The sequence below is a fragment of the Gekko japonicus genome, unplaced genomic scaffold (genome assembly GCF_001447785.1).
Source record: "Gekko japonicus isolate JY-2015 unplaced genomic scaffold, Gekko_japonicus_V1.1 scaffold302, whole genome shotgun sequence".
Lineage (NCBI taxonomy): Eukaryota > Metazoa > Chordata > Lepidosauria > Squamata > Gekkonidae > Gekko > Gekko japonicus.
The window spans coordinates 561720-587286 of record NW_015170283.1 but is presented as its reverse complement, the minus strand read 5'-3'; the positions used below and the strand labels follow the sequence as shown (position 1 = coordinate 587286).

Sequence of the window (25567 nt, the reverse complement as noted above, 5' to 3'; positions counted from 1 at the left end):
AAGTTGTTTCCTGTTTGTAAGTCCAACTGGTACATTTTTATTAATTAAAATTCTGTCTGCTTTGTGCATGAGAATTTTAAAACCATAGACAGTTTTGAAATCTTTACCATAAAACACAGTGGAACAACATACTTGAAAATGTCTGAGATCTTCAAGTAAAGTGAACAACTTGGGCCTGGAAAAAAGAACTGGAGTTTTTTAGAGGAGTGGATAAATGATTTTTCCCCCAATACAAATTTATAGAAAGCCAGTGGCATACCAAGGGTGGGCTGGGGGGTATCGTCCGCCCCGGGCTCAGCTTGAGGAATGCTCTTGAAGCCCATGTCATGTTGCATCCAGCCAAATGGCTTTCCTTTTATTTTTAAAATGCAGTTCTGGCTGCAGCCATAGGGGTGCAGGGAAGTCTGAGCACACCAAAAAGCACCCTAGGATTGGGTAAACTTCTGTTTCTCCAAGACTGAAGCATACTTCCTTATCAACAACTGAGCCAGCATGCTGATAGCTGCTACAATAATTGCCAGCCTGCAGGTCATTTTCTCCAGTAGTCTAGCCTGTCTCTTTTCTTTTCCTTGCACCCAGCTCAGTCAGATCTTGCAAAGCAGTAGTTAAGGGTGTTGCAGCACGATAAAACAACCTTTCCCTCTCTTAATTTCTCTCCCTCTTTTCCAAATGTTTCTCATTCATTTCTGTCTCCCTTTACCTAATTTTTCCATGCTCCCCCCCCCCCCCATTTTTACTTTTTGGCCTCAAGACTTTCTCATCCCTATTGTGCTTGGTGACAGAATGTATTTAAGAGCAGTATAGTAGAAACCTTTGTTAATACTATGAATAGAAGGCACTGGGTTTGCTGGGCATGGTACATTGCACTGGTTCTGCTGGGTTTTCCCCCCTTGCTTGGACTGTGATTCTCTGCTTGACATCATCTGGCATTGCCACAATGACGCTTGGCTCTGCTAGGCACTCTGTGATTGCAGTGGTACGTTTTGGGTACTCTGTACATTGCACAGGTTCTGTTGGGCTTGCAAAATGCCACCCTTCAGTTTCTACTGCAGAGGGTCTCTGGTTTAACTTTAGTCCTTTGAAAACAATGGAGAATGGAGGCACCTTCTTTGGGGGGGGGGGTAGTGTGTTTCTTAACATCCAGTCTGGTGAAGCTTGCGATCACTGTTTTGTGATGCTTTTAAAGAGTGTTTTATTGAAAGATATATTGCAAGGTTACAAAGCATATAAAACATCATACTCAGGTGTTGAAATATATGTGCACGTTTTTACCGGTTTACATGTCAGCACAGCACTTTGCAATATTGAGTTAAGAGTGTTTGGTTGTTTTTCTTAGTTATATACCACAGAATACAAGAATTAGCACCCTTCAACTGACCCATATAAATGCCTGGAGTTAGTAAAATCTAGTAGGAGAGGTTAAACATTTTATACTATTAATGCATATTCTGGGAACCCTGACCACAGTTTGTTTAAAATTAGAGACCATTTTTCTAACAGGTCGGTTTGAGTCTGATTGTTCTCAGTTCTTGCAATACAATCTGAAATCTTATCAAGAGTACAATATTCTTTGGCTAGTGTCAGTTAGTAAAATTTAGTACAAAGGCAGACTAGACTCCTAGCCCTCAAAAATGTAGATGTTTGGTATGGTTAACTCTTTGGCTTCAAAATGGAGAAGAGAAGCCCTCCCCAGTGCCTGCTCAGAACACAAGTGGTGTGATGGGATTTATTTATTTTTACCATCAAGTCACAGCTATCTTATGGTGACCCTGTAGGGTTTTCAAAGCAAGAGAAGTTCAGAGTTGGTGTGCCATTGCCTGACTCCACACTGACTCTGCTTAGCTTTTGAGATCTGACTGAGATCAGGCTATCCTGGGGCTATCCAGGTCGGGACTAGGCAGAGAGTAATATGACTGGCCCAAGGTCCACCCAGCAAGCTTTCATGGCATGAGTGGGGATTCCAACCTGGACTTCCCAGATGCTAGTCCAACACTTAACACCACTCTGGCTGTCATGAAGGAACAGTGTGTTGGAATTTGAACTATTTTTTTAACAGGCGTTATTATATAGATCTGAAGTTAAATAAAAGGAAATTTTCACTGTCTGCATTTCTTTTCTGGCCACTGAAACAAAGTTTGGATCCAGTGGCACTTTTAATACCAAACTCTGATCTGCTGCTTCAGACCAACACAGCTACCCACCTGAATATATTTTCTTGCTATTATTATTATTAATTTTATTTCATGATTATTCCTGAAAATAATTTTGTTGACTAGAGGATAGCCCCAGCCCAGCCTGATCCTGTCAGGTCTCAGAAGCTAAGGAGGGCTGATGCAGAGGCAGGCCATGGCAAACCACCTCTGAACCGTCTCTTGTCTTGAAAACCCTACAGGGTCACCATAAGTCAGCTGTGACTTGATGGCAAAAAAAGAAAAAGAGGAGGGGATGTTAAGAAATTATCCGCCCTGTACCAAATAGGCTAGGTACGCCACTGTAGAAAGCCAAAGAATGTATGGGTATGCACTAAAATAATCATTGACTTTGCCTAAGGTTTTTTCCTCATTTTAGCACTTGGGCATATTTGTTTCAGGGTAGCAACAAGTATTTAGGAAGGATATTATTTTTATTATTTTTATTTAAGTGTCTCTGATGTCTGTGATCTAGCTTGGAGGCCCTTTCCGTGACTCTGTAGTATTCTTGAACGGGTCCCCCTGTGGTCATTCTTTTCACCTCATTTCTCAAAGAGAACATGATGCAGACACCTCACTGCAGGGAAACAAGCAGATATTGCCCTGCCTTAATGGAGGATAAAATGTCAGAAGGCGGTGGTGGTGGGCGGGAGGCAGAATCTGCAAAAGACCTCTTGTGAGTAGTAGCACTTCAGTGGAGGAAGCCTCAGATGGCAGAAATAAGGCATTTATTTATTTATTTGATTTATACCCCACCCTCCCCATCAAAGCAGAATCAGGGTGGCTTACATAAAAATTAAAACAAAAGCAGAGCATTTATAAAACCATTCATAAAGTGCTAGTATACAATGCAATATAGCGATGGCAAAACATAATAACAAATCATCTTGGTAACAGATCAATCATACTGGGAGTACAGTCAGCATTGGTGTTAGGACTATCATCTCGGTCCGTTCATGCTGGCAAAGCACAGGCTGCCAATGGTGGTACTAGGGCACAGGGTCTTAAACTTCTATGCAGCTATTAGCTATTAGGTGCAGCTCCTTGGTCGAATGCCTGGTGGAAGAGCTCCATCTTGCAGGCCCTGCAGAACTGTAAAAGGTCATGCAGGGCCCTGATGTCTTCCAGGAGTTTAAGTAGCATGCTTAAGTAGCATACTGTATAGTAATTTGAGCTTGTTCTGTAGTGCTGGGTATAGTGCAATTGTACAAAACTAAGGCATTCATTCATTTAGGTTTCATAAAAACGCCAAATATCACATTTTCACCAAGCTATAAATGATGCATTTTATGTTCTCAAACCACTAAAATAAGTTTTGGTTTGATAAGAAATTAAATATTGCAGATATTTCATTTTTTTAAAAAACTTCTAAGGATTTTTTTGTGTGGGGGAAATTATGCCCCCTCCTTTCATGGCTTCAAAATTTGTGTAAAATGTGCATCTCTGTCTTTGGGGCAAACCTTTTCTTGAAGCAGGGGTGGAATATCATGCCTTCCTGCCCTGGTTGGCTGTGTGATATTTCAGTATAATGTTGTTAGAATGTGGCTAACCTCAGACTGTCTGAAATGATAACTTGCAAAATAACTTCTGGAATCTGGAATCTAAAATCAAGAACTTTGGTAAAAAGCTGAGACAATTGCGGTTCCAGGTCGTACTCGGGATGGAGAGGCTTGGCCAGCCTTATACTGCCCCGTTCAAAATGACCACTCACATACAGTTTCTTTGGAAATTAGGTGGATAAAATTGGCCACAACTTTATTGATTACAGCTGTTATAGCCATGGCACAGCATGGGTCCACCGGATCCGACCCTTCGGCTGACCCTTCTGCCAGCCGAGGTATCCGTTACCCAGCCAGCCAGCATGGGTAGAGACTGTGGGACGGCAGGTTGCCAGAGTTCACCTGGACGCCTGCCCCTGTGTGAACTCCCCTGCCATCTGGCGGTGAGGGCCATCGCTGTTAGTCCTTGCGCTTGCCTGCTCCCTTCAGCCCTCACGCCGAGACCCTTACAGGGGTCCCCACCTCCAGAAAATGGCACGCAGGCCGATTTCCGCCAAACAGATCCGGCCCCATGCTGTCACCACCACAAGAGCAGGACAAACCACCCGGTCCTGCTCCCGCCAACGCCTCTACAGCTGTAGCAAAGAGAGCAGGGAAAAACGTATCCCTTGTAGCCATATGTCCATACCCCATGCTGACAGGTGCACACTGTCTGCCCGGAACAAGGCCTCCAACCTGTGGGAGATGTCCGGGTGGCGAATCCAAACACCGCCTGTGGACTCGACCGCGCTGCCCAGTCTGCCAGACACCTTCCTCCTTGCCATGTCCACTCTTCCAGGATAAGCCGCTCCTCGCCATGACCTCCTTTCCAGCCAGTCCGACCGAGAGACGACTGTGTTGGGCAATACCTCATGCAAGTAGGCCAGGTCAGCCAGCACCTGGTGCTCCAGACACACACTGGGTCGTCCCGTCAAATTGTGCTCCCCCAATTGGAGCACCAACACGTCAGGAGGTTGGTGTCGGGTCCTGACACAGCCCAACCAGGGCAGTAACGATCTCCTCCGCATACCCCGCTGGGCCATCCACGTGATGCGCATGGCTGCCTCCAACCCCAAATCCTTGCCCCAGCCAGATGATGACACATACCAACCAGCCCAATAAACGATGCTGTGCCCAAAAATTCCAGACCGTCTTGCAGATCTGACCTGGAATGGCGGAGGCAGAGTGTGCCCTCACTGGCAGCCCACCAGACACAGCTGCACGTATGCCTTGAAGGCCGTTGACTGCCACCGCCCAATGGCTCTTAACCGCGTCTCAGACATTCCGAGGCCCGTGGCTGTGGTCGCCGGCCCAAAAGGGGGTGAGGCCGGCGAGCGGGCTGGGACACGTATACCCGGGCCTCTCCCTCCCAGCCTCATCCCCCCCCCGCCCGGGCCCCGCAAATGGCGGGCCTCGCCTACCCAGGCCCTCTCTGCTTACTTTAGACAGCCTCATAACATCTAGAATCAGTACAGGGACTAGGTTTCTTTCTACCTCCTGTACCCTGTTGAATGCATTTTACACAAAGCAGTTTAAAATGACTATTTTTATTTAGTCACTTCTTTTAAATGGCTATATGTACTTGCATTCTCATTTGTAAGTTTACTTTTTGCCAATTCCAAGGGCAAGGAGATCATCTATATTATTATAACTGAAAGGATTGTGGCCATAAGTGGTCTGATTTTTACGTATTTATTCAAAAGATTTTTAGGCTACCTTTCTACCCCATTCAGGGTCCCCAAGGCGGCAAACAGTCAAAACATATATATGAAATAATTCAACAAAATACGAACATATAAACGGGAAGGAGGGCCAGTGAGAGAACACCAAGCAAAACAGAAAAACCTTCAGCTGCTGGTGGAAGATAGTGATAGAGAAAAAAATCTCCCTGGAATTTCACAATTTTGGTGCTATGCCTGCGAAAACCCGTTCTTGGATGGCCACCTGTCTAACTTCAGATGGCAGAGACACCCAAGGCAGGGCCTCCGAAGATGGTTGTAGTGGCTGGGTAGGTAGATCCTTACAATATGCTGGCCTCAAACCATGTAGGCTTTAAGGTCAATACCAGCACCTTGAATTGTGTCCAAAAGCAAATTGGTAGCCAGTGTAGGTGAAACAGAACTGGAGTGATATGGTCCCTATGACCCACATCAGTCAACATTCTGGTCAAATCATTCTGTACCAACTGCAGCTTCTAGAGACTCTTCAAGGGCATCACTGTGTAGAGCATATTGCAGTAGTATAATCTAGATGTTACCAGGGGATGCACCACAGTAGCAAGATCTTATTTGCATAGGAAATGCTGCAGCTAATTCACGAGTCAAAGCTGGAGAAAGGAGATCCTGGGGGCTGCTGTTAAATGCTTATCCAACAGGAGCCTGGGGTCCAGCAGCACCCCAAGTTATGGACCTGCTCCTTTAAGAGGAGTTCCACTTCATCCAGAACAGGAGATTCCTGGGTGAATCCTTCCATCAGTAGCACCTCCATTTTGTACAGATTAAGTTTCAGTTTGTTAGCTTTCACTCATTCCAAAACTGCCTTCCGTTATTGGTTCATGGTTTCCACAGCCCACTTGGGATCTACTGGAAGCACAAGATAGAGCTGAGGGTCATCTGCATATTGATAACAAACCAGCCCAATCGCCAGATGAAGAAGAAGAAGAGAAGAAGAGATTGGATTTATACCCCGCCCTTCACTACCCAAAGGTCTCTCAGAGCGGCTTACAAACTCCTTTCCCTTCCCCTCCCCACAACAGACACGCTGTGAGGTAGGTGGGGCTGAGAGAGTTCTTGACAGAAACTGCTCTTTTTCAAGAACAGCTCTTATCAGAGCTACGGCTTGCCCAAGGTCATCCAGCCAGGTGCAAGTGGAGGAGTGGGGAATCAAACCCGGTTCTCCCAGATTAGAGTCCGTGCACTTAACCACTACACCAAAATGACCTCTCCTGGCAGCTTCATACTATTATATGCACTCACAAGCATGAATAAAATTCACAGTATAATGCCCTACTTTTTAAAAAATGTAAATTATTGTAGGCTTTGTTTGAAATGTTCAAAATAGTTAAGTAATGCAGTCATTTGCTTTCAGATGCTTAAAGAGTTCTGGGGAGTGTAGCTGTTCAACCCTAAGTGGAATTACAACTTTCTAAACCCATTGACTTCAATGGACTTGGGGATAGCACTGTTACACTCCAGGAATAATTTGAAAACAGAGAACAGAAAACATCTGATTCCATTACCATGTAATTTGCAGAGATATCTTTTAAAAATTTAAGTATTGTGGCAGTTTAGGCCATGAAAACTGTCTGTGTTTGTTTTTTGTTTTGTTGGTGCTAACTGCTGTTTTAAAATAACTTCAAGCACTTTTTACAATAACAGAATCACAGTTTAATTATTTACAATGTATGTAGTGCTAACTCTTCGTTTATTTTTTAAAAAGTTGCTAATTGGAGAAAATAAAGCACTAAATGTCCTCTTTAGAATACATCACACACAGTTAATGTAACTAAATTATTTCTGTTCACTGTCCATTTTTCAGTAAGTTGGTTCTTTGTCACAAACACAGTTCTTTCTTCTGACACAGTTTAGATTTCCAGCCAGTAACACAGCCGCAGGCAGGGGTAAATTGCTGATCTTGAAACATTTATGTACAAAAGACAATAACTTTGGTAGTGTGCAAAAATTTAATTTTTTTTCACCTCTCTGTCTTTATTCCATCTTGTCCCGCATGAAGTTTTTGTCATTGCTCGTGTAATAACCTACTCTGAGGGCATAACCTGAAATACAACACTATGCCTCAGAGGGGTTGCCTTGGCTATGCACCCCTAGCTATCCCCTCAAGCTCCAGAGAGGATAAACCTAGCTGTCACTACCTAGGGCTTAACTTACAAGAGGGGGGAACAACTTGGTTTTTCTCCCTCTCTGAGTTTTGGACAAGAAGGATTCCAGCTTTCTCAGGCTCTCACTGTATATATCGGTTGTGCCACATAGCAGGCACAAACAGCCGCAGGCGAAACAAACCATGCACTCCCCAAGTTCCTTCTCTTAGACTACTCTGAGTGGGAAGAATAGTGGGAATTTATTAAGGGATAACAAGAAGTAGAAATCAGGATGAAACAACATACATCAATCCCAAGTGGTCTGGGGGGAACTTAAGTGTTGACTTAATAATGTGATGCAAGGTGGTAAAGTTACTGAAAGGACACTCCAAGTAAAATTCCTGACACATCTAGCTAACATGTGTTAGAATTTGTCGCTTTCCTCCCTGCCCTTGAAAAGGGAAGGAAACCAAAACCAACTCTGGCTCCTCTAAGCAAACCTTCAGCAACTGAATAAAAATAATTTTCTCCTGACTATCACCAGCGTTCTGTGACAGTAGAATCTTCACTGGCACAGCACCTACTCCTTTTTTTAAAAAATATATATTTTAATGCACATTACAATCAGAAGCATCCCTATTCCCATACGTGTAGTATCCCCTACCCTCCGTCCCTTCCCCATAATGTTAATATGCCATTTCTATTACTTCGGCATAGGTCCCTTATACACGTCCTCCTTCTGTTCATCCGACTTTGTCTATTCCTCGTTTCCAGTTAACCAAAGTCCACAGCATCTATTCCTGAATGCTTGTGTATATGAAAGTTTAACATTACACCATCCCATGGGAGTGGGTGAACTACTTTTTTTACCAGTTGGTTTCTATACTAGGTCCAATATTCAATTAAATGGAGCTTCTAAAAGCAGTAATGGAATTATGAGAAATTGGGCAGGAGTTAGGATAGAGGTAGAGGTCAGCTTTTTGTTGTGGTGATGATAACCAGGGTTGCTCTTATGTTTGTTTATATACTGCAACACTTTTGTCATGGCTTCAATAAAACTACGAGGAACTGTAAAGAGGTTGTGGTAGTGATAATTAGGAAACATGGTCACTAAAATACAAACCCATGAAGGCTGTAAAATGAGTCTGGCTCCTAAATTTTTGGGCTGGCTCCTGGACCCAAAGAAAATTTGTTAAGGCCCATGTTATTTGTTTTTTTTTGCTTAACGATTACCAAAAAAAAATTATTATGAGTTTGTAATAAGACAAATGGGCTTGGATCCAGGTACACACAAGTAGTAACATAGACACAGCACAGTTCTACTTGCACAAGATCTTGTGCAAGATATTGTTCAATGCCTAGTGATTTCGTCCTTATATATTATAGTGCCCAGAAATTATTGCACAAAGTCTTGTGTAAGTGGAAACGCAAGCGGGAATACAATAAGCAACTACTGTGATCTTTTTGTGCTTTTCTGCTTGGGCAAGAGCTTGTAGTGCAGGTGAAAATGTCAGAGTGATGATGGTCTTTGTGGTATAGTCAGTACAAACAAATACCTAGAAACAGCTGAACATCACAGAAATGCGAGTACATAGGTTCTGTGAAATTAAGTCTAGGAGATATGGTAAATTTCATTCCTTGAATAGATTTATTCTCATGGCTTCCTCTAAGAATGCTTTGAAATAAACTCCCTTTCCCCAAACTGGATCCAAACCAGTATGCATTCTTTTTTTAAATTCTCACAGAGCACGATGGCTTGGTAGACTTTCCCAACCTGTTCACTCGCAAAGTTGGGGTAAACCATAATGCACATTAAAAGCACAAAACCCTCAGAAGATTCACACAATAAACGGCTAATACAGTTAAATTTTGAAATAATATTACATATTAAATACTATGTATATCTACAGTTAAAATCGTACTCCACAAAATTCACTTTGTCAAGATGGCTTCAGTACTTTGTCAAGAATTTTGAGTCCCAATGAAATAAAATTTTCTATGGGTTCTTTAGTCCTTTTGGTAGTCCCTGAAAGAAGAATAGACGTAAAGGATGTAAGCAAAATATGCACTCACGTTTGCTCATGTTTTGACTCTGCTGGACTTCCTTGTTTTTCTAAGATAGCCCAGCCACAGCCACAAGAAGCTGACTGATACACTGTTATTACAGCATGTTTAAAAGTAAAATAAGCTAACCAGCTAGTTATGTCTGTGGCTCAGGTGTCTTAGGAAAACAGTGATGTATAGCATAATGAGATCTGACTATTTGGACGAGATAATGTGAAATGTCTAAATGAGTTCAGAGGGTGTCTGACCGATTGGAAAGTCCTTATGCAGTAAGGGTTTGTATGCTAGTTACTCATTTTGATTCAATTATATTTTAAAATAATACAGTTCTAGAATAACACTGCTCTAGCAGAGTGGCTTGCAAGTAACATCATGCCTGTTGGATCATCTAGAAACGTAGCCACTAAAAGGTTATTTCTGGCATAGCAACTTGCTGCTTCAAAATGGGGAGTAGGTTACAGGAAGTACCACTGGTGTTTTATCTGGCACTTGGAGAGGGTAGATCTCTAGTAGCATCAGAGGAAGCAAAATCTATCTCTCCTAGGCATTGTGGGGCTTTTTAATTTTGTTTTTCTTATAAAGCTGCATTTTATGCTGTCGCTTACTTCCTTATGCTTGCAGTTCTGGAGAGGAATTATCAGCTCTCTCTGGTGGTTTATTCTCAGAAATTTGTACATGTCACCAGGGATAGGGGTAGGGCGGGGTATAAATTTAAATATAAATAAATAAATATAATTTCATTCACCATTATGTTGACCAGTGTCTTAGTTCTGCAAGGGCTTTCTATTAGTTTATGGTGACACTTCTCAGTTCACACACTTTCCCCAGTCATCAGTAACCTGGACAGCCCAGATTTCTGGCCTCGAGTTTGTTGTGCAGTTGTAAGACTTGTGTTCACCTTGTGCTTTGAACCAAACCCAGCATGTTCCTAGCACTTAAGAGCCAGGGAACATACGTGGAAAGATACTGCTAGTAGTTGGAGAACTATTTTTTTTAAAAAAAAATCCTGGGAAATACAACACTGACTTATTCAGACAAAAGCTTTTAGAGGTTTGATAGTGTGGCATTTCCATCCGATGTGAGGGCGTTCTGACTGCGACATCTGTCACCCTATTGATCGCCAGGGTTGATAGTTGGGCATTGCCATTGCTCATATGTTTGTATCCCACCATGGTGAAACAAGGTTTTTTTAGTGCTTTGAGCTGGAAAAGTGGAAATGAGATACCAAAATGTAGCCCCTGCTTCTGCAACATCCACATATTTCTTTTGACGTGATTGTTACACAGCTCTATTGGAGGGTGCCCATGATGAGGCAATGTGCATACATGTATCCACCTAATGCCTAAAGCACTTCTGGAAGTTGTTGTTTTTGTTTTCAAAAGAAGGGGAGGGGAAGTTCCCACTTTAACTTGGCCAGAAAATGCTTGCTTATAGTTGGAACTAAATCTAAGCACTCCATTGACTGTGGTTTTGAGGAAGTGGCTGTAATTAGGAAAACTGAATTAATAGGATTTTCCCCCTGCAGCAGGGTTCTCCCCCACACTTTCATGCACAGTGTTTGTAGAGTTGTGTGGTAAAATTACTAATGCAGGATTGAGTGCCATAGAAGTGGCAAGGGGAAAATTGTTTTTGTTGCTCCATAGACATAATTGTCCGAAGTCTTCAAATGAGGGGATGAAACTGTGCAAGTAGTTTTGCAGTTTCTCTTGGCAGAGTCCAACTGTGAAAGTCTGTTATGTGCATATTTTATGCCACCTTTCAATCTGTATTTCCATATTAGTATACTTCCAAAACCAATTAAATTGCAACATATGAAATATCAGGAAATGATGAAAAACACAGGAAATGTGAAATAGAAACAGAACCCTATAAAGAAACAGTGGAAAAACATTTTTAAAACTCTTGTATTCTAAAAACACAACAAAAGAGAGAGGTCTTTAATCTGCCTCTGTATCAATAAAAAGGAGGAATCGCCATTGGCCTCTTATCAGAAAAGTTCTATACTTCTGGAGCTACAACAGAAAAACCATATATTTCCTGGAAGGCATCCCAGCCTCCACATTAGACAATATTTTCAGTTATCGCATTTAATATCCTAACAGTTGTGCATACGGGTGACTGATTTGTACAGGAGGATTTACTTCCTAAGTTAACTAGATCCAGGCTACTGTAGAGTTTTATATTTTAAAATCATCATATTGAATGGAAACAAGCTGGCAGTTAGTACAGATATTCCCAGGTAAAGGTGTGATGAGTGAGATGGATTTTTGGTTTATAAGGATTGCAGCTGAGTGGTTTTTTTGAGCATTTGAGTTGCATGCTAGAACTAACAAGGCAGAGGTCCAGGATCTGTAGTAGACTTTTATTCAGACTTTTACTGATACTTCTCAGCCTCACAGAAATAACTGTGTAAAGTGAACTATTTTGCTTTTTTTTAACCTAATGTGTTTTCAGTTCCAGAAGGAAGGAAGGAAGGTGACCCTGTGAAAAATGTCTAAATAGTACCTTGGGAATGAAGGGGCAGTAGACACCAAATGGCTTCCATTGGTGCCATGGCAGGTTGGTTCAGGGTGCTGTGGCAGTCGCCTCCACACCACAAGCTGTTTGTGGGTCACCATGACATCACAAAGCATTTTATTTATCTAAAAAAGATTATATGATGCCTCTTCAGAAAGCTTTTTTTCTGGAGTTTGTAGCTGTGTAAAAATAATAAAAATCCCACATCCCCGGAGTCATAAGAAGAAGAGAACATAAGAAGAGTCCTGTTGGATCAGACCAGTGGTCCATCTAGTCCAGCATCCTGTCTCACACAGTGGCCAACCAGTTCCTCTGGAGGGCCAACAACAGGAGCTAGAGGCTGAGGCCTTCCCCTGAAGTTGCCTCCTGGCTCTGGAATTCAGTTGTTTACCGTCTCTGAATGTGAAGGTTCCCTTTAGTCACCAGGGCTAGTAGCCACTGATAGACCTATCTTCCATTAATCTGTATGAGCCCTCCTTTATTCCCAAAGAAAATGTGTAAGAGTTCAGAATCCTGTCAAGTTTTTTTGTTTTATCTATTGTGTTATGAGAACAAAGATAACAAAGAACTATCTATTAGCAATGAGCTCTCTGTTTACAAAACTACCCAGAAGATCCAGCGGAAAGCTTAGACTGTGCAAACAGATTACAAAAACAGCCAGGCTCCTCCTGTGTCCCTTCTATGAAAACAACCTGTCTTTTGCTGACTCACAGTGCTGCACAGTTGCTATAAAGGTGTTGGAACATGCCATAAAACATAACACTGATCCTCTGTTCCTGATGGAAGAGGCTTGTATAGGACTCAACAAAAGCATGTCTCTCAGCATGTACTCGTTGGATGGTTTATATTTACAAGACTACCCTTTTTCTCATTGTTTGGCATTAAAATCACTGCTGTTTCAGCCTATGATAGAAATGTGCAATAGAGCCATACAAATGTCAAGGGTCTTGCACTGAGTTTGTATGCCTCATTTTTATTTTAGCCTTTATTTAAAATACTTGCCTTTTTGTGTAAAAGCATTTTTTTACAGTTGTATGTAACAAATGTGGATTTCTTGTATGTTTGCCAATGAAACATTGCAATTTCGTGCAATTTCGTGCTGGAAAAGCAAAACAAACGGAACTGCCAGTAAAAAGAGCACTGGGTAACACATTATGTATTCTTTACGAGGTACCCAGAAGCACTTTGTGAACTTTGGACACACATGAAATGATGTCCTGGCATTACAACATAATTAAGCAAGACCAAACAGGGGTGTTGGGGGGAGGGGGGGAGGAAACCGGTCTGTAATTGGAAGTGAATTGAAGTCAAACTTGAGGCTGAAGTTTGGTGCTGGCTGTTGTTCAGATGTTACCAAAACAGTTCCTTGATCCATGTGATAAACTAGAAACCCCCCACAAAGCCCATCTTCAGCAGATTATGAAATTATATTCATTATGAAATGTTCATGCCCCAGACTTGTGTTAAAAAGAAAACCCCAAACACTCTTGTCACTGCAATGGAAATTTCTAAACAAGTCTTTAGATTCCCCTTGTAAACTTCCATACAAATATTAATGAATCGTACAGTTTTACAAATATACATATATGGACCTTTAAAGTTTATTTTTGTTTGAGCTGTGAAACATGCTTGGTATGCTGTTTCCAGAGTAAACAGAAATTTTAAAGTCAGCATTAAAAGTTGCTAGGAACTAGGAGCAAAATATCCTTGATAGCAGCAGGTGGTCTACTTGTAGGTCATACGTTTTTACCCTATTCACAGTCCTTAGCTATCCAGCCCCCCCTTTTTTGCTTTTTTTGCTTGTTCTTACAAAAAGAAAAACAATGAAGCTTTTGTTGCCCTATGGGGATTTTCTTTAATTTTCCTGGCCATGTCACAGTTTTTGGGGTGGGAGAGAGATTTGACATTCAGTTCTTAGTTACTTGAGGTTAAATTTTCACCTGGGCCTGGGAGTAAGGATCACTGTGTCCTTGGTAGCTTCTCAAGGCCTGCTTGGAAGTAATACTCTGCTGGTTTACTGAAAACCCAAGATGAGATATCTTAATTGAGGAAGAGTGGTAGAGTATTAGCATGCGTGGGAAAGTAAAATTTCATTTGCTCTGAGTCGAAGCATGGTGACTGTTCTGTGCTGCCATAGTGTTACCAGATAGAGCTGTTCAGTGGGTCAAAAAAACCCCAGCTCAGTAGAAGCCGCCTCTGCTTGTAGGAATAGCTGTACTCTGCGTACTGTGATGAATTTGTCTCCTGCTTTCAAAGCGTTTGGTTTGATTGCAGATCCTGAGCTGAGGTTGCTGGAGACTTAGAGAGCAATCCTGAGCAGAGATTGGGCCTTCTAAGACTGTTGTAGCCAAAAGGCTTAGAAGGGTATAACCCTGTTTAGCATTGCATTGTTATTTGTGTACTGTGTATGTTGGAAGTTTTATTGTAGGGGTTTTTTCACTGTTTGTCAAGGAAATTGAATAGCCACTGACATATCTGAACAGATGCACATACTATGCAAGACCATGATAAGGAATCAGAAGTCTGCGTGTGCCTTGCATAACCTTGTTTTTATTTTATTTACTTCATACCTTTATCCCCAATGGAAGTCATCACTCCTCTCTCTTCTGTTTTATCCTCACAACAGCCCTGGGAGATCATTTAGGCTGAAGGTGTGTGACTGGCTCTGGGTCACCCAAGTGAGTTTTCCTTGCAGAGTGAATCTGGGTCTCCCAGATCCCAGTCCAGTGCTCTATCCACTGCACCATATTGGCATGTGATCAAGAAACACAAATCAAAGACCACGAACTTGCTCAGATATGCTTTGGAACATGGGAGAATAGAGATACCAATCATGAAGAGAGTTTGGCCTCCCTGAGTTCCGTTTTTCAGCCTTGGGCAGCCTCTCACTAGACCAGTCTCAGTAGTGTTAAGCATGGGTTTGCGGTTATGCAGAAGTGAATTTAGCAATGAAGATTTATATAAAACTCTTGATTACAAGCATGTCGCTGCAGTACTGTCACTTCTGGCGCAGTGATTGATCTGTGGGGATGGTTGGATTCTTTCCAGTTTAATGGAAACATTCTCCAATTTCTCAAATATTCCAGAACTCCTTTATGATCAATACATTCTCCAGCTGTCTTCCATTTTTAGAGTATTATGGTTTTATTGTAGAATTGAGGTCACTAGAATGTTACAATAGTGCTTGGACATTTCATTCTGTTTGGAAATCTTAATTGTTGTTTATATTGAATTTTATGTTTGCTAATGCTATTTGTGGCTGCTTTCTGATCTGCTTTAGTGGTGCACAATAACTGTTTGTGCTGAGCTTTTGTACTGGTCCTTTATTTTCTATTCCCATTCATGATGTAGATGAATGCTAACCACTTTCCAAGTTTAACCCATCTTTTGAGAGTTTGTCCACACCATGAAACTCTTGATATTTTTAAAGACATCTGTTTATGCTCTTGTACATAATTGTGTTAAATTGAAATTTTAAAAAGTGCCGGTAGTTGAAAACGTATTTATTTTCAAAATACAAAGCCAAAAATAAGTATTTCTGCCCAGCAGAGTAAATCTGTTAACTAGCTATTCTGCATCAGGGTTAGGATGTTGGTTATGCTGCTGATCTTTCCAGAAAAAAATCCATTCCTGTGCTGAATAGACTGCATAATAGCAAGTTTAAGTGGATTAGTACAAAAAAAAATGTATATCTATATATCCCAGTGAGCTTTCACTTTATTCTGCTTTAGATGAAACCTGATGTGACACAGAATGTGCTAGTTGCTGGCAAATAATCCCTGGGTTTCAAACCAGCCAGACAATAAACAACCCTATAATATTCAGTGCTGCAACTTCTGTAGAGCCCATCTGTTTCAAAATAACCCTAATTCTGCTTACTATGCGGAATGCTTTGTTGACTGGGGTTTGTCCTCGTTTTCTCCAGTGTGTTGCGTGTGAGCCTCTGGTGCCATCTGCTGGGAGACGTCAAACATGACCTAAAGGTGTTTATAGTTCACAGGAGCAATTGCTCATGCTAGATGCTTAGCAGATAGGTGATTGAAAGTTCTCAGACTGTATAGTTGACACAGAAATGTCCTGTTTTGGAAAAAATCCAAAATACACAGACAGGTTTGTTTTCGCCTTTTACATTCACACTGGAAACAAGTGTTAAAACAATTATTTTTGTTGTTATGAAGAATGTCTTGTATTCCTGTCCCCATCTCTGCCAGTGCCTGTCTATAAGTGATAAGGAAATGAAAGGATTTTATAGTTATAATTGCCTGTTGCATGAGCTTTCATGGGTCAGAGCTCATTTCTTCAGATGTTATGGGAAGGAAATCATTTTGGAGATTTTTATAAGGGAAAACCACAGAAGGGGGGAGGAGTTAAAGCACAGAGAGGCTTGGTGTGAAACCTGTTACAGATATTTCAGGTGTGATTTCCTGTGCAAGGGACTGGAACAAATTCAGGGTTTTTGGGGGCCGGAATGCACTGGAACGGTGTTTCGGCTGGCTCCCGGTTAGGCCATGGCCACACCCACAGCCCTAACCTCTGCAGACAACAGAGCCAGTGACCCTTCTAGGAAACAATCAAAGCCTCTCTGGAAAAATAATTCTTCTTTCTTCACTTGTGACACGGAGATGCCCTGGAAGCAGAAGTTGTTTTTTAAAGTAAAATAGTAACTCAGTGGGCACCGTGTACTGACGTGACATGCACCTTGGTTCTTTGGCTGGGGGAGATTTGAGGTGAGGAGCTGCTGGTGTTGGTTGGGTTCTTGTTAACGAGCTTGTGAGGGCCGCTCTGAGGGTCGAGACTAGTGGTTGCATGGCCAAGCCGAGCCGGGCTGCCGCTTCAGAGGCAAAACTCTTCAGTTCCCGGTGAGTTCCTGGGGGGGCCCTCCAGCTGGCCCTTTAAATCTTGAAGAGGGAGGAAGCGGGGTGGCCTACACCCCCCCACCTCTTCCCAACAGCTTTCAAAGTTGCATGCTCAAAAGTTGTCGGCTCAGGGCTTGCAGGGCACGCACAAGCGGCACCTGCCTCTTTTATGGCAGGGGCCGCCGTGCCTGCCCACCAAGCAGCCACATCGCAACTTGCAGGGCACGCGCAAGCAGTTCCTGCTTCAAAAGAGTGGGAGCTGCTTGGGCTTGCCTTGCAAGCCGCGATCTCATGGCTTGCAAGGCAGGCGCAAATGGCGCCCGCTCTTTTGAAGTGGGAGCCACTCGTGCTTGCTCTGCAAGCAGCGATCTCTTGGCTCCCAGAGCAGGCGCGAGGGGTGCCTGCTCTTTTGAAGTGGGGGCCGCTCGTGCTTGCCCTGCAAGCTGCGATCTCATGACAAAGGCTTGCAGGGCAGGCACAAACGGTCCCGCTCTCCCTCCCAGCACCGCCCCCTAATCCCCCCGCTGGAAACCCTAGCGGGGTGGGAGAGTTGCGGGACGCTGTTTCGTACCCCGGGATCTCCACTCAGCCGCAGGTTTCCTGTTTTGTATCCAGCTGTCTTCTCTCACCTTGGCTAGTTTGTAACAGCTGGACAGCTTTTCTTGTAATTCCGCAGGAGCAGCTGTTGTGACGCCATAATGTTCCCGAGTGAATGCACAGTAGCCTCTTTGCCTTTGGAGTAACCTGGATACCTTTCTCCCTACATACACACTTGCAGCTATGCTTACTCTTCTAAGTTGTGTGGACAATGCCTTTCCTTTACACTAGGGATGAGAGATGGCATTGACAACGGACTTTGAAATTCAGCCCTACTGGGCTGTATGCAATGGCTGCTGATAGGACTTCTCTGGATGCTTTTTCTTAATATTTGCATGGTGTGCCTTGTCATTTGCAGTGTGTGCTGGTTTTTTTTTTTTTGCTGAATTTGGTTGGGTAGCTAGTATGTGTGAGAATTTGTCACTTTGTGTATTTATAATTATCCTGCAACTTATTTCATTAGCTATTCCTACACAGAGATATTTCTGTACAATTAGAGACAGTGGTTTGGCTCTGGTCAAGGAATTCAGGATGCTTGATTAACTGTGGACCAGAAACTACAGTTAGACCTGTACTTTCTACTTATTCTTCTCAAAATGAGTAGCTAGACATGTCAAATTTATGCTGTGATCCATTTTAGCAGAGGTCATGTGCAGATAGATCCAAGTTCTGTATTAAGCTTTCATGTTCTCCTTCTGTTTCACTTTGTCAGATAATGCTTATCAACTATTTAAAGATAGTGAACAATCCTGTTAGTTCCTTCATATTCATAGGTATACCTGATATAAAGGGAGGAAAGCATGTAGAGATGCCAGTCAACAGGGAAGGAAGTCACAAACAATGATTGTGACTGAAAGAGATTTTTAGCTCTTCACTAGAAGGAAAAGTGAACAGATAGTCAAACAGCTTCCTGTTTGATAGACGCTGAGATGAAATGAGAGCTTTCTTACCTCTGGGTTGACATGGCTTGCTACTTCAACTGTTTTCTCAAATGAGTATGTGAGCATGTTAAAGTATCTGCCCTTGAAGTAAGTGTGCATGTGTTTTTTTCTCCCGCAGTGACTGAATTTATATTGCCTCTTTTTTTTTTTTGAGTTGTAGGTCATACGTCATGAGGGAAATTAACATTTGAGTTAATGCCTTTGTGCTTTGAGGAATCATGTTTTTCCTTTTAATGATTTTATATAAGTCGTGATAATCTTGTGCTCAAATTGTTGTGCTCAAATTGTACTTGGTGTTAAATTTTGGTTAAATTATTGCTTAGCACCTAGAAATACTTGGGAAACTTCTTTAAATGTTGATTTATTGAAAGATTTCTCATACCAACAGAGCTCAGTCTAATTTATGCCACACTTGAGTTGTATGGCTTGTTGACTTTGTCTTTCTGTTGTGGAATCTAGAGACTACAGAGAAAGGATGTTGATTCTTTCTACTAGAAATACTAGGAAATCTAAAATCAGAGTTATCAATTTTTTCTCTGTGTACTTCACAGAAATACTTCACAGTACTTCATAGAAATACTAGGAAATCTAAAATCAGAGTTATCCATTTTTTATCTGTGTACTTCACCTTTATTCTAAGCTTCCTCAGGTGAGGGATGACTGATCCAAGGGCATACAGCAAGCTCTCAGACTATATGGTGGTGGGACAGTGGGGGTCCAGATAGGGCTGAAAGCAGTGATGAGAAATTTGGTTTGGCTGATTAGTAAGGAAAACCTCTAGTATGGTCCATCACAGGAGTAGCATGTTGAATAATTTCATTTTATCTTGAGGTTTCATTGATTCATGAAATCTAATGGAAAAATAACAGGCTATAAGAACATAAGAACATAAGAGAAGCCAATGACCCATCCAGTCCAACACTGTCACACAGTGGCCAAAAAAATTGGGTGCCATCAGGAGGTCCAGCAGTGGGGCCAGGACACTAGAAGCCCTCCCACTGTTGCCCCCCCCAAGCACCAAGAATACAGAACATCACTTACTCCAGCCTGAGAGTTCCTATCTATACCTTGTGGCTAATAGCCACTGATGGACTTCTGCTCCATATGCTTATCTAATTCCCTCTTGAAGCTGTCCATGCTTGTAGCCACCACCACCTCCTGTGGCAGTGAATTCCATGTGTTAATCACTCTTTGGGTGAAGAAGTACTTACTTTTATCTGTTCAAACTGACTGCTCAACAATTTCATGGAGTGCCCATGAGTTTTTGTATTGTGAGAAAGGGAGAAAAGTACTTCTTTCTCAACCTGCTCTATCCCATGCATAATCTTATAAACTTCGATCATGTCACCCCTCAGCCATCGTTTCTCCAAGCTAAAGAAGCCCAAGCATTTTAACCTTTCTTCATAGGGAAAGTGTTCCAACCCTTTTATCATTCTAGTTGCCCTTTTCTGCACTTTTTCCAGTGCTATAATATCCTTTTTGAGGTGTGGTGACCAGAACTGTACACAATACTCCAAATGAGGTCGCACCATTGATTTATACAGGGCCATTATGATACTGGCTGATTAAGAACTTAAGAGAAGGTGTGTTGGATCAGGCCAATGGCCCATCCGGTCCAACAGTCTGTGTCACACATTGGCCAAAAAACAGGTGCCATCAGGAGGTCCACCAGTGGGGCCAGAACTCCAGGAGCCCTCCCACTGTTGTCCCCCAAGCACCAAGAATACAAAGCATCATTGCCCCAGACAGAGCGTTAATCCATACCTTGTGGCTAACAGCCACTCATGGACCTCTGCTCTGCATATTTAATCCCTTCTTAAAGCTGTCTATGCTTGTAGCCACCACCACTTCCTGTAGCAGTGAATTCCATGTTGCTTTCTGATATTTTAAATTAAATACTCCTGTCATTGTTCAATGATTGCAGAGGAGGGAAGCTTTCTGGCTCACATAGTAGAATCCAGGCCAAAAAAGGATTTGAGGGCAGTAATGCTTGACTTTGTATTGAACACAAGCAATATGAGCCCCTTGACTTCTTATTTCAAACATGAATGTTGGCAGTATCTCTAAGTATGTTAGCTTCTCTTGTCTATGACAGTACCAGTAGGAAAGCTTCCAGGGCATATACGTCACTGGCACTCTTGTTGCTTAGTTTTATGCAGGGCTATTTTGGGGCAAGACTGTTTTGGAAATAATCTGCTGAAAGGCTCTGATGTGGTGGAGAGGGTGTGCTATGTTTCTTATTCTTCCTTCTAAAGGTTTTGAGTTACAGTTTGGTGCAGTGGTTAGGAGCATGGACTCTAATCTGGGAGAGCCAGGTTTGATTCCTCATTCCTCTACTTGCAGCTGCTGGTGTGACCTTGGGTCAATCACAAGTTCTTTCAGAGCTGTTCTCTCTAGAGTAGTCCTCGAAAGAGGAAACTTTTGGAGGGATTGTCCTTAACAGATGATAATTCAACTTAGATTTAAAGATTTATCTCACCATTTCAGTATAGTTTTCCAAGTTACAGAGTGTTTATTGAGATGTTTGCTTATGTAACTGTTAATGTTACTTTTAAAATAAATATAATATTAATTATTAAAAGTATGGAATTGGAAACTTTTAAAAAAATGTTTTATTGGTTTTGACAAAACCGTTTTGACAACAAACAACGTAAACAGAATAAGAAGCAAAAGGTGGGTGTGGCTGGATGACCACACTTCTGGTAACATGGGGGTGTGGTCTAATATGCTGTTGGGTGTGGCCTATTATACTAATGAGTCCTGCTGGGCTTTTTCTACCAAAAGAGCCCTGAACAAATTTAATTGTTACATATAATGGATGAAGAAAGAGGGAGGTTCTAGCCTTGTATAAATAAATAAACAAAGCGTAAGGAAGTATGATAAAACATGTTAAGAAGAGCCAGTTAAGGCCTCTAAAATGTGGGTCCTCTTTGGATGTTACATCAAGTAACTCTGTATAAGTCAGGATGGGAAAGAGTGTTTAATTTCTTGGTAAGTTCTAATTGAACACTTTTGTGCTGTAGTCTCCCTTTGAAGGGTGGGGTTTTGTTTTTTTTGGTAGATCACGGACTGCAGTGGTACATCTAGGAAAATTAACATTTCCCCCCACAGGTTTCTGAATATTGTGATTTCTTAGATTTGTGTCCCATTTTAAAAGAACCTAGTCAAGTATTTAAGAAGCATCAAAGAGGCCATAATCTGCAAGATTTGAAATTTTTTCAGAGACACTGTTACGGTACAGCAGGGCTCCTCAGTTTTACCAGAGAAAATATCAATCATTAAAGAAACAACTGTAAAACCCCTGCCATATGTAAGTAAGATGGTTTAGCAGTACTTATCTCTCATGGGAATGAGCATATCAAGGAGAGGGAAGGCCTTGTTTTGGGCCCCTGCCTGCTTTCAGATTTCCAGGGAGAAGGAGGTTTGGTTGGTTTTGTGCCTGAGGTCCTGAAGAGCTGCTGTCAGTCAGGGCAGGCAGTGTTTAAGTAGATGGCCAAATGGTATAAAAGCAGCTTCATGTGTTATGTTTATATGAGATCTAGAGAATGGGATATGAGGTGATGTATGGGTTCACCCCTTTGGGTTGCAGCCAGGGCTTGGAAATTGATGTGAGTCATCAGTGGACAACCTAAGAAACTAAGGAGTGGTGGTCAAAGCAGTGGGAAAGTGTTAGATGACCCATTCTTAGTCTTTTGCCTCAACTCAGACTGGGAATTCATTGCAGAAGTCAGCTTAATGTATTAACAACAAAAATAGGCGTGGAGCCTGATATGATATTAGAAGAACGCATGTTGATTTAAAAGTCCTCAGAAATACATTTTGTACACATTTAGAGGATGACAGCACTTTTTATTTACTTCTCATTGCAGGTCGCAGCTCGAGAAATTACAATGATGAAAGGAGACCCTATGACTCCTGGTTTCCCCCAGGAGAGCTATCTGCAGAAGAACTCCGAAGGCACAGGCTTAACAGATATGAAAGGCAGTAAAATTCTCAGATGTCCAGTGACAATATAAAAAGGTGTCTATATGGTAGCTGCCTAATGTGGGCTGATTCTTCTCCTGCCACATTTACGCAGTCTTGCAGAAAAGAATGTTTCCTGCCAGGTATGTACTTAAGACACACCAAGCTGTGTGAAAAAGTGGGGTCAAAATTATACTTTCTTGGTATGAGGATCTTCGAGAGTAAAGCTTAAGATGAAAAGGTACCTAAGAGCCAGATGTAAGTTAAAGAATTCAATTCACGAGGAACAGTTTTGATGTGCTCTTGTTCAGTTCTACTTATCTCAGTGGGTGGAAGAAGTTGCAGGAGCCTTTGATTGTTGAACCTTTGGATGTCAATGGAACCTACAGACATATTCAAATAAGCATTTTTTGCTATGGTACATGATTACAAACATGCTCTGAAATATAGAAGTACTACTTATTTAACTCCAAAGCTGTACATTTGGGTTTTGGCAAATATTTGCATATCAAAGTTACATTATTCTATGATGTATTAACAGCAGTAGAGTTAGTTGTTGCAAGGAATTAATGCAGTGTAAATTATGTCGGCAGTGAAGGAATCGGTAAACAGGCTATGGTAATAGTGAACACGTCTAAATTAAGCTACATTATGAGATTAAAAGATAGTAGGCAATGTGTTAAGGTTATGATAGCTTTCATTTGGATATGACCTGCCGTCTTCTTGCAGGTAAACCCACTTTTTCTTTTGCTTCAGAGGTATTGTTCAAGTAGACAAAAAACCTCTCTTGTGGCATTTTCTGTATTCTTCTAAGACATTGCTATATGCTTGCAAAGGTTCCTTTTTAATTAATAAAATAAAGACAATGTATGTAAATTTACTCACATCAGTACTTTATCCTATTTGTGTGGCAGACTTGAAATTTGTATTTACACTTAAGCTCAAGGATGGGAACTTTCCTGTCTTTGTCTTGATCAGTGTCATTGGAAGTATACTTTGATTTTATCCTGTTGTGCAGAACCACTTGAAATACTTATGTGTTGATTTATTTGGCTATTGGAATGTGAGTTGTCTTATTTGGCAGGGTTCTGCACTTTTGAAGTCTTAACGTATCTACCTCTCCAAGGCATTTTGTCCAGAATATATCAATATAAACACTGCCTCACAAGGAACAGCTGAATGTGAACTTTGCGGAAATTTACTTAATGTAATCTGTTGCATCTTCAGGATTTCATCAGCAGGTTCTCAAGTACAGCTATCAAACATTCAATATACACAATATAGTGTTGGCTGTGCCTCATTTTTGTATTTTCTATTTCCTTGCTTAGTTTTATCTCAAGGGAAACAAAAATAAAGATGCAAAAGATGGTTTGAGGCTTTCCAAGTGCTGAGGATCCTAAATCTGGTGTTCTGTTTTAGCCAGCAACAGATTTTGTGAGCTTCATCCTAGGAAATAATGATTCCACCCATAATTAATTGCATTGGCAGTGCAAAGGTGTTTTGATCTACACATACAATGTATATGCTAACCATATCTAGTCAATATTTAAACAGTTTAATTTGTTGTAGAAACAAACAGCATTTATTCTTTAGAGAATAACTGTGCCCTTGTGGAAATGGAAAGAATAATTTCTGTGTCCTTTTTTCCTAAAAATCCCCGTTCTTTGTGGGCAAATGCTGAGTGAACTTTGTCATCATATTTTGACTTTGTCATTTCATTTGGCAATCTCCTGCTGTTTTCAGAATTCTAGTAGTTATAATCCCCCCCTTATGTTTGTGATAAAGATGTCCATGTTCTTTTCTTTTCTTTTTAAAAAATCAAACTCCTTTAGCTTTTGGAAAGTTGGTCTGGGTGGGGCAAGAGGGTTAAAACTGTTTAATCATGTTTTTATAAGTTAATTAGCATTGTGATTTTTCTTTCTTGTGCCTTGTAAGTTTTGCTGGTAAAATCCATGTATTACATACTTGTGTCAGATGGGGGGGGGATGGGTTGCTCTCACCAGTTTGGTGTAGTGGTTAAGTGTGCGGACTCTAATCTGGGAGAACCGGGTTTGATTCCCCACTCCTCCACTTGCACCTGCTGATGTGACCTTGGGTCAGTCTCTGGCACAGCTGTTCCTGAAAGAGCAGTTTGTCTCAGAGTTCTCTCAGCCCCACCCACCTCACAGGGTGTCTGTTGTGGGGTGGGGAAGGGAAAGGAGTTTGTAAGCCGCTCTGAGACTCCAAGTGAAGGGCGGGGTATAAATCCAATCTCCTCCTCCTCCTCCTCCTCCTCCTCCTCTTCTTCTCCTCACGAGATCTCTTCTAAATGATGAGAATAAAGGGGTGAGGAGATGATGGAATAAACCATCTAATCTACATTCCAGTCTGTTTGAAGCTGTAGGAGTGATTATCAAACTCCCTGAAAGCAGATTTATGTATTTCTATTCTCACAGAAGAATCCTGCAATTGTCAAGTAACAAGTGAGAGAAAGAGGCTGTGGGGTGGGGGGAAATACATGAACTGCACTTTTTTGTTTCCATGTATGCACTTGCTATTGTGTAAATAATGCTGTCTGGTAAGATGTTAGAAGTACATGCACTTTTAAATAAATAGTTTGACAGAAAGATTGCCAGATCCTTCTCCTGGTCTGACAACAAGTTGCACTGGTGTTCTCATACATCATATTTTCTAGAACTTTTCCTAAAGAGTGTATCTGCATGGCATTCTCTGTATGATACTTTGTTCCTGTCCTAATGTTGTAGCATATGCTTGGAAGTTCTCCCAGGGAAATAACTTTTGCGCAGAGCTCAGAAAGTTGGCCAGGAAAACCAGAACAAACTCCACGAAAATAATGAAGAGAGCAATCCTAAGCAGGTCTGTTTGGAGTCCTACTCAGGTCTGTTCATTGGGGCTTACTCCTAGAAAAGTGTTCTTAGGATTGCAGTGTTTATGTCTTGCAAACTCTTCTAGGGATTGTAGTTCTAGCAAATAGTCTACACATCCTCTGACATGTTGTTCATGACTGTCAGATCACTAAATATAGTGGCAGGTAGCATATACATACATTTACAGAGTTCATAAGCTTTCCAACAGCACCGAATTT

General features: G+C 41.6%; 1 protein-coding gene across 1 annotated transcript in view; it reads left to right on the top strand.

Annotated features, from left to right (window-relative positions):
* Nucleotides 1–24269, top strand: part of RHBDD1 (rhomboid domain containing 1) — a 50159-nt gene extending 25890 nt beyond the window's left edge. Inside the window, exon 7 of the mRNA XM_015417837.1 lies at nucleotides 22389–24269. Within this exon, the coding sequence (XP_015273323.1) occupies nucleotides 22389–22507 (119 nt within the window). The 3' untranslated portion in view covers nucleotides 22508–24269. The remainder of the gene's footprint in view (nucleotides 1–22388) is intronic.
* The last annotated feature ends 1298 nt before the right edge of the window (nucleotides 24270–25567 follow it).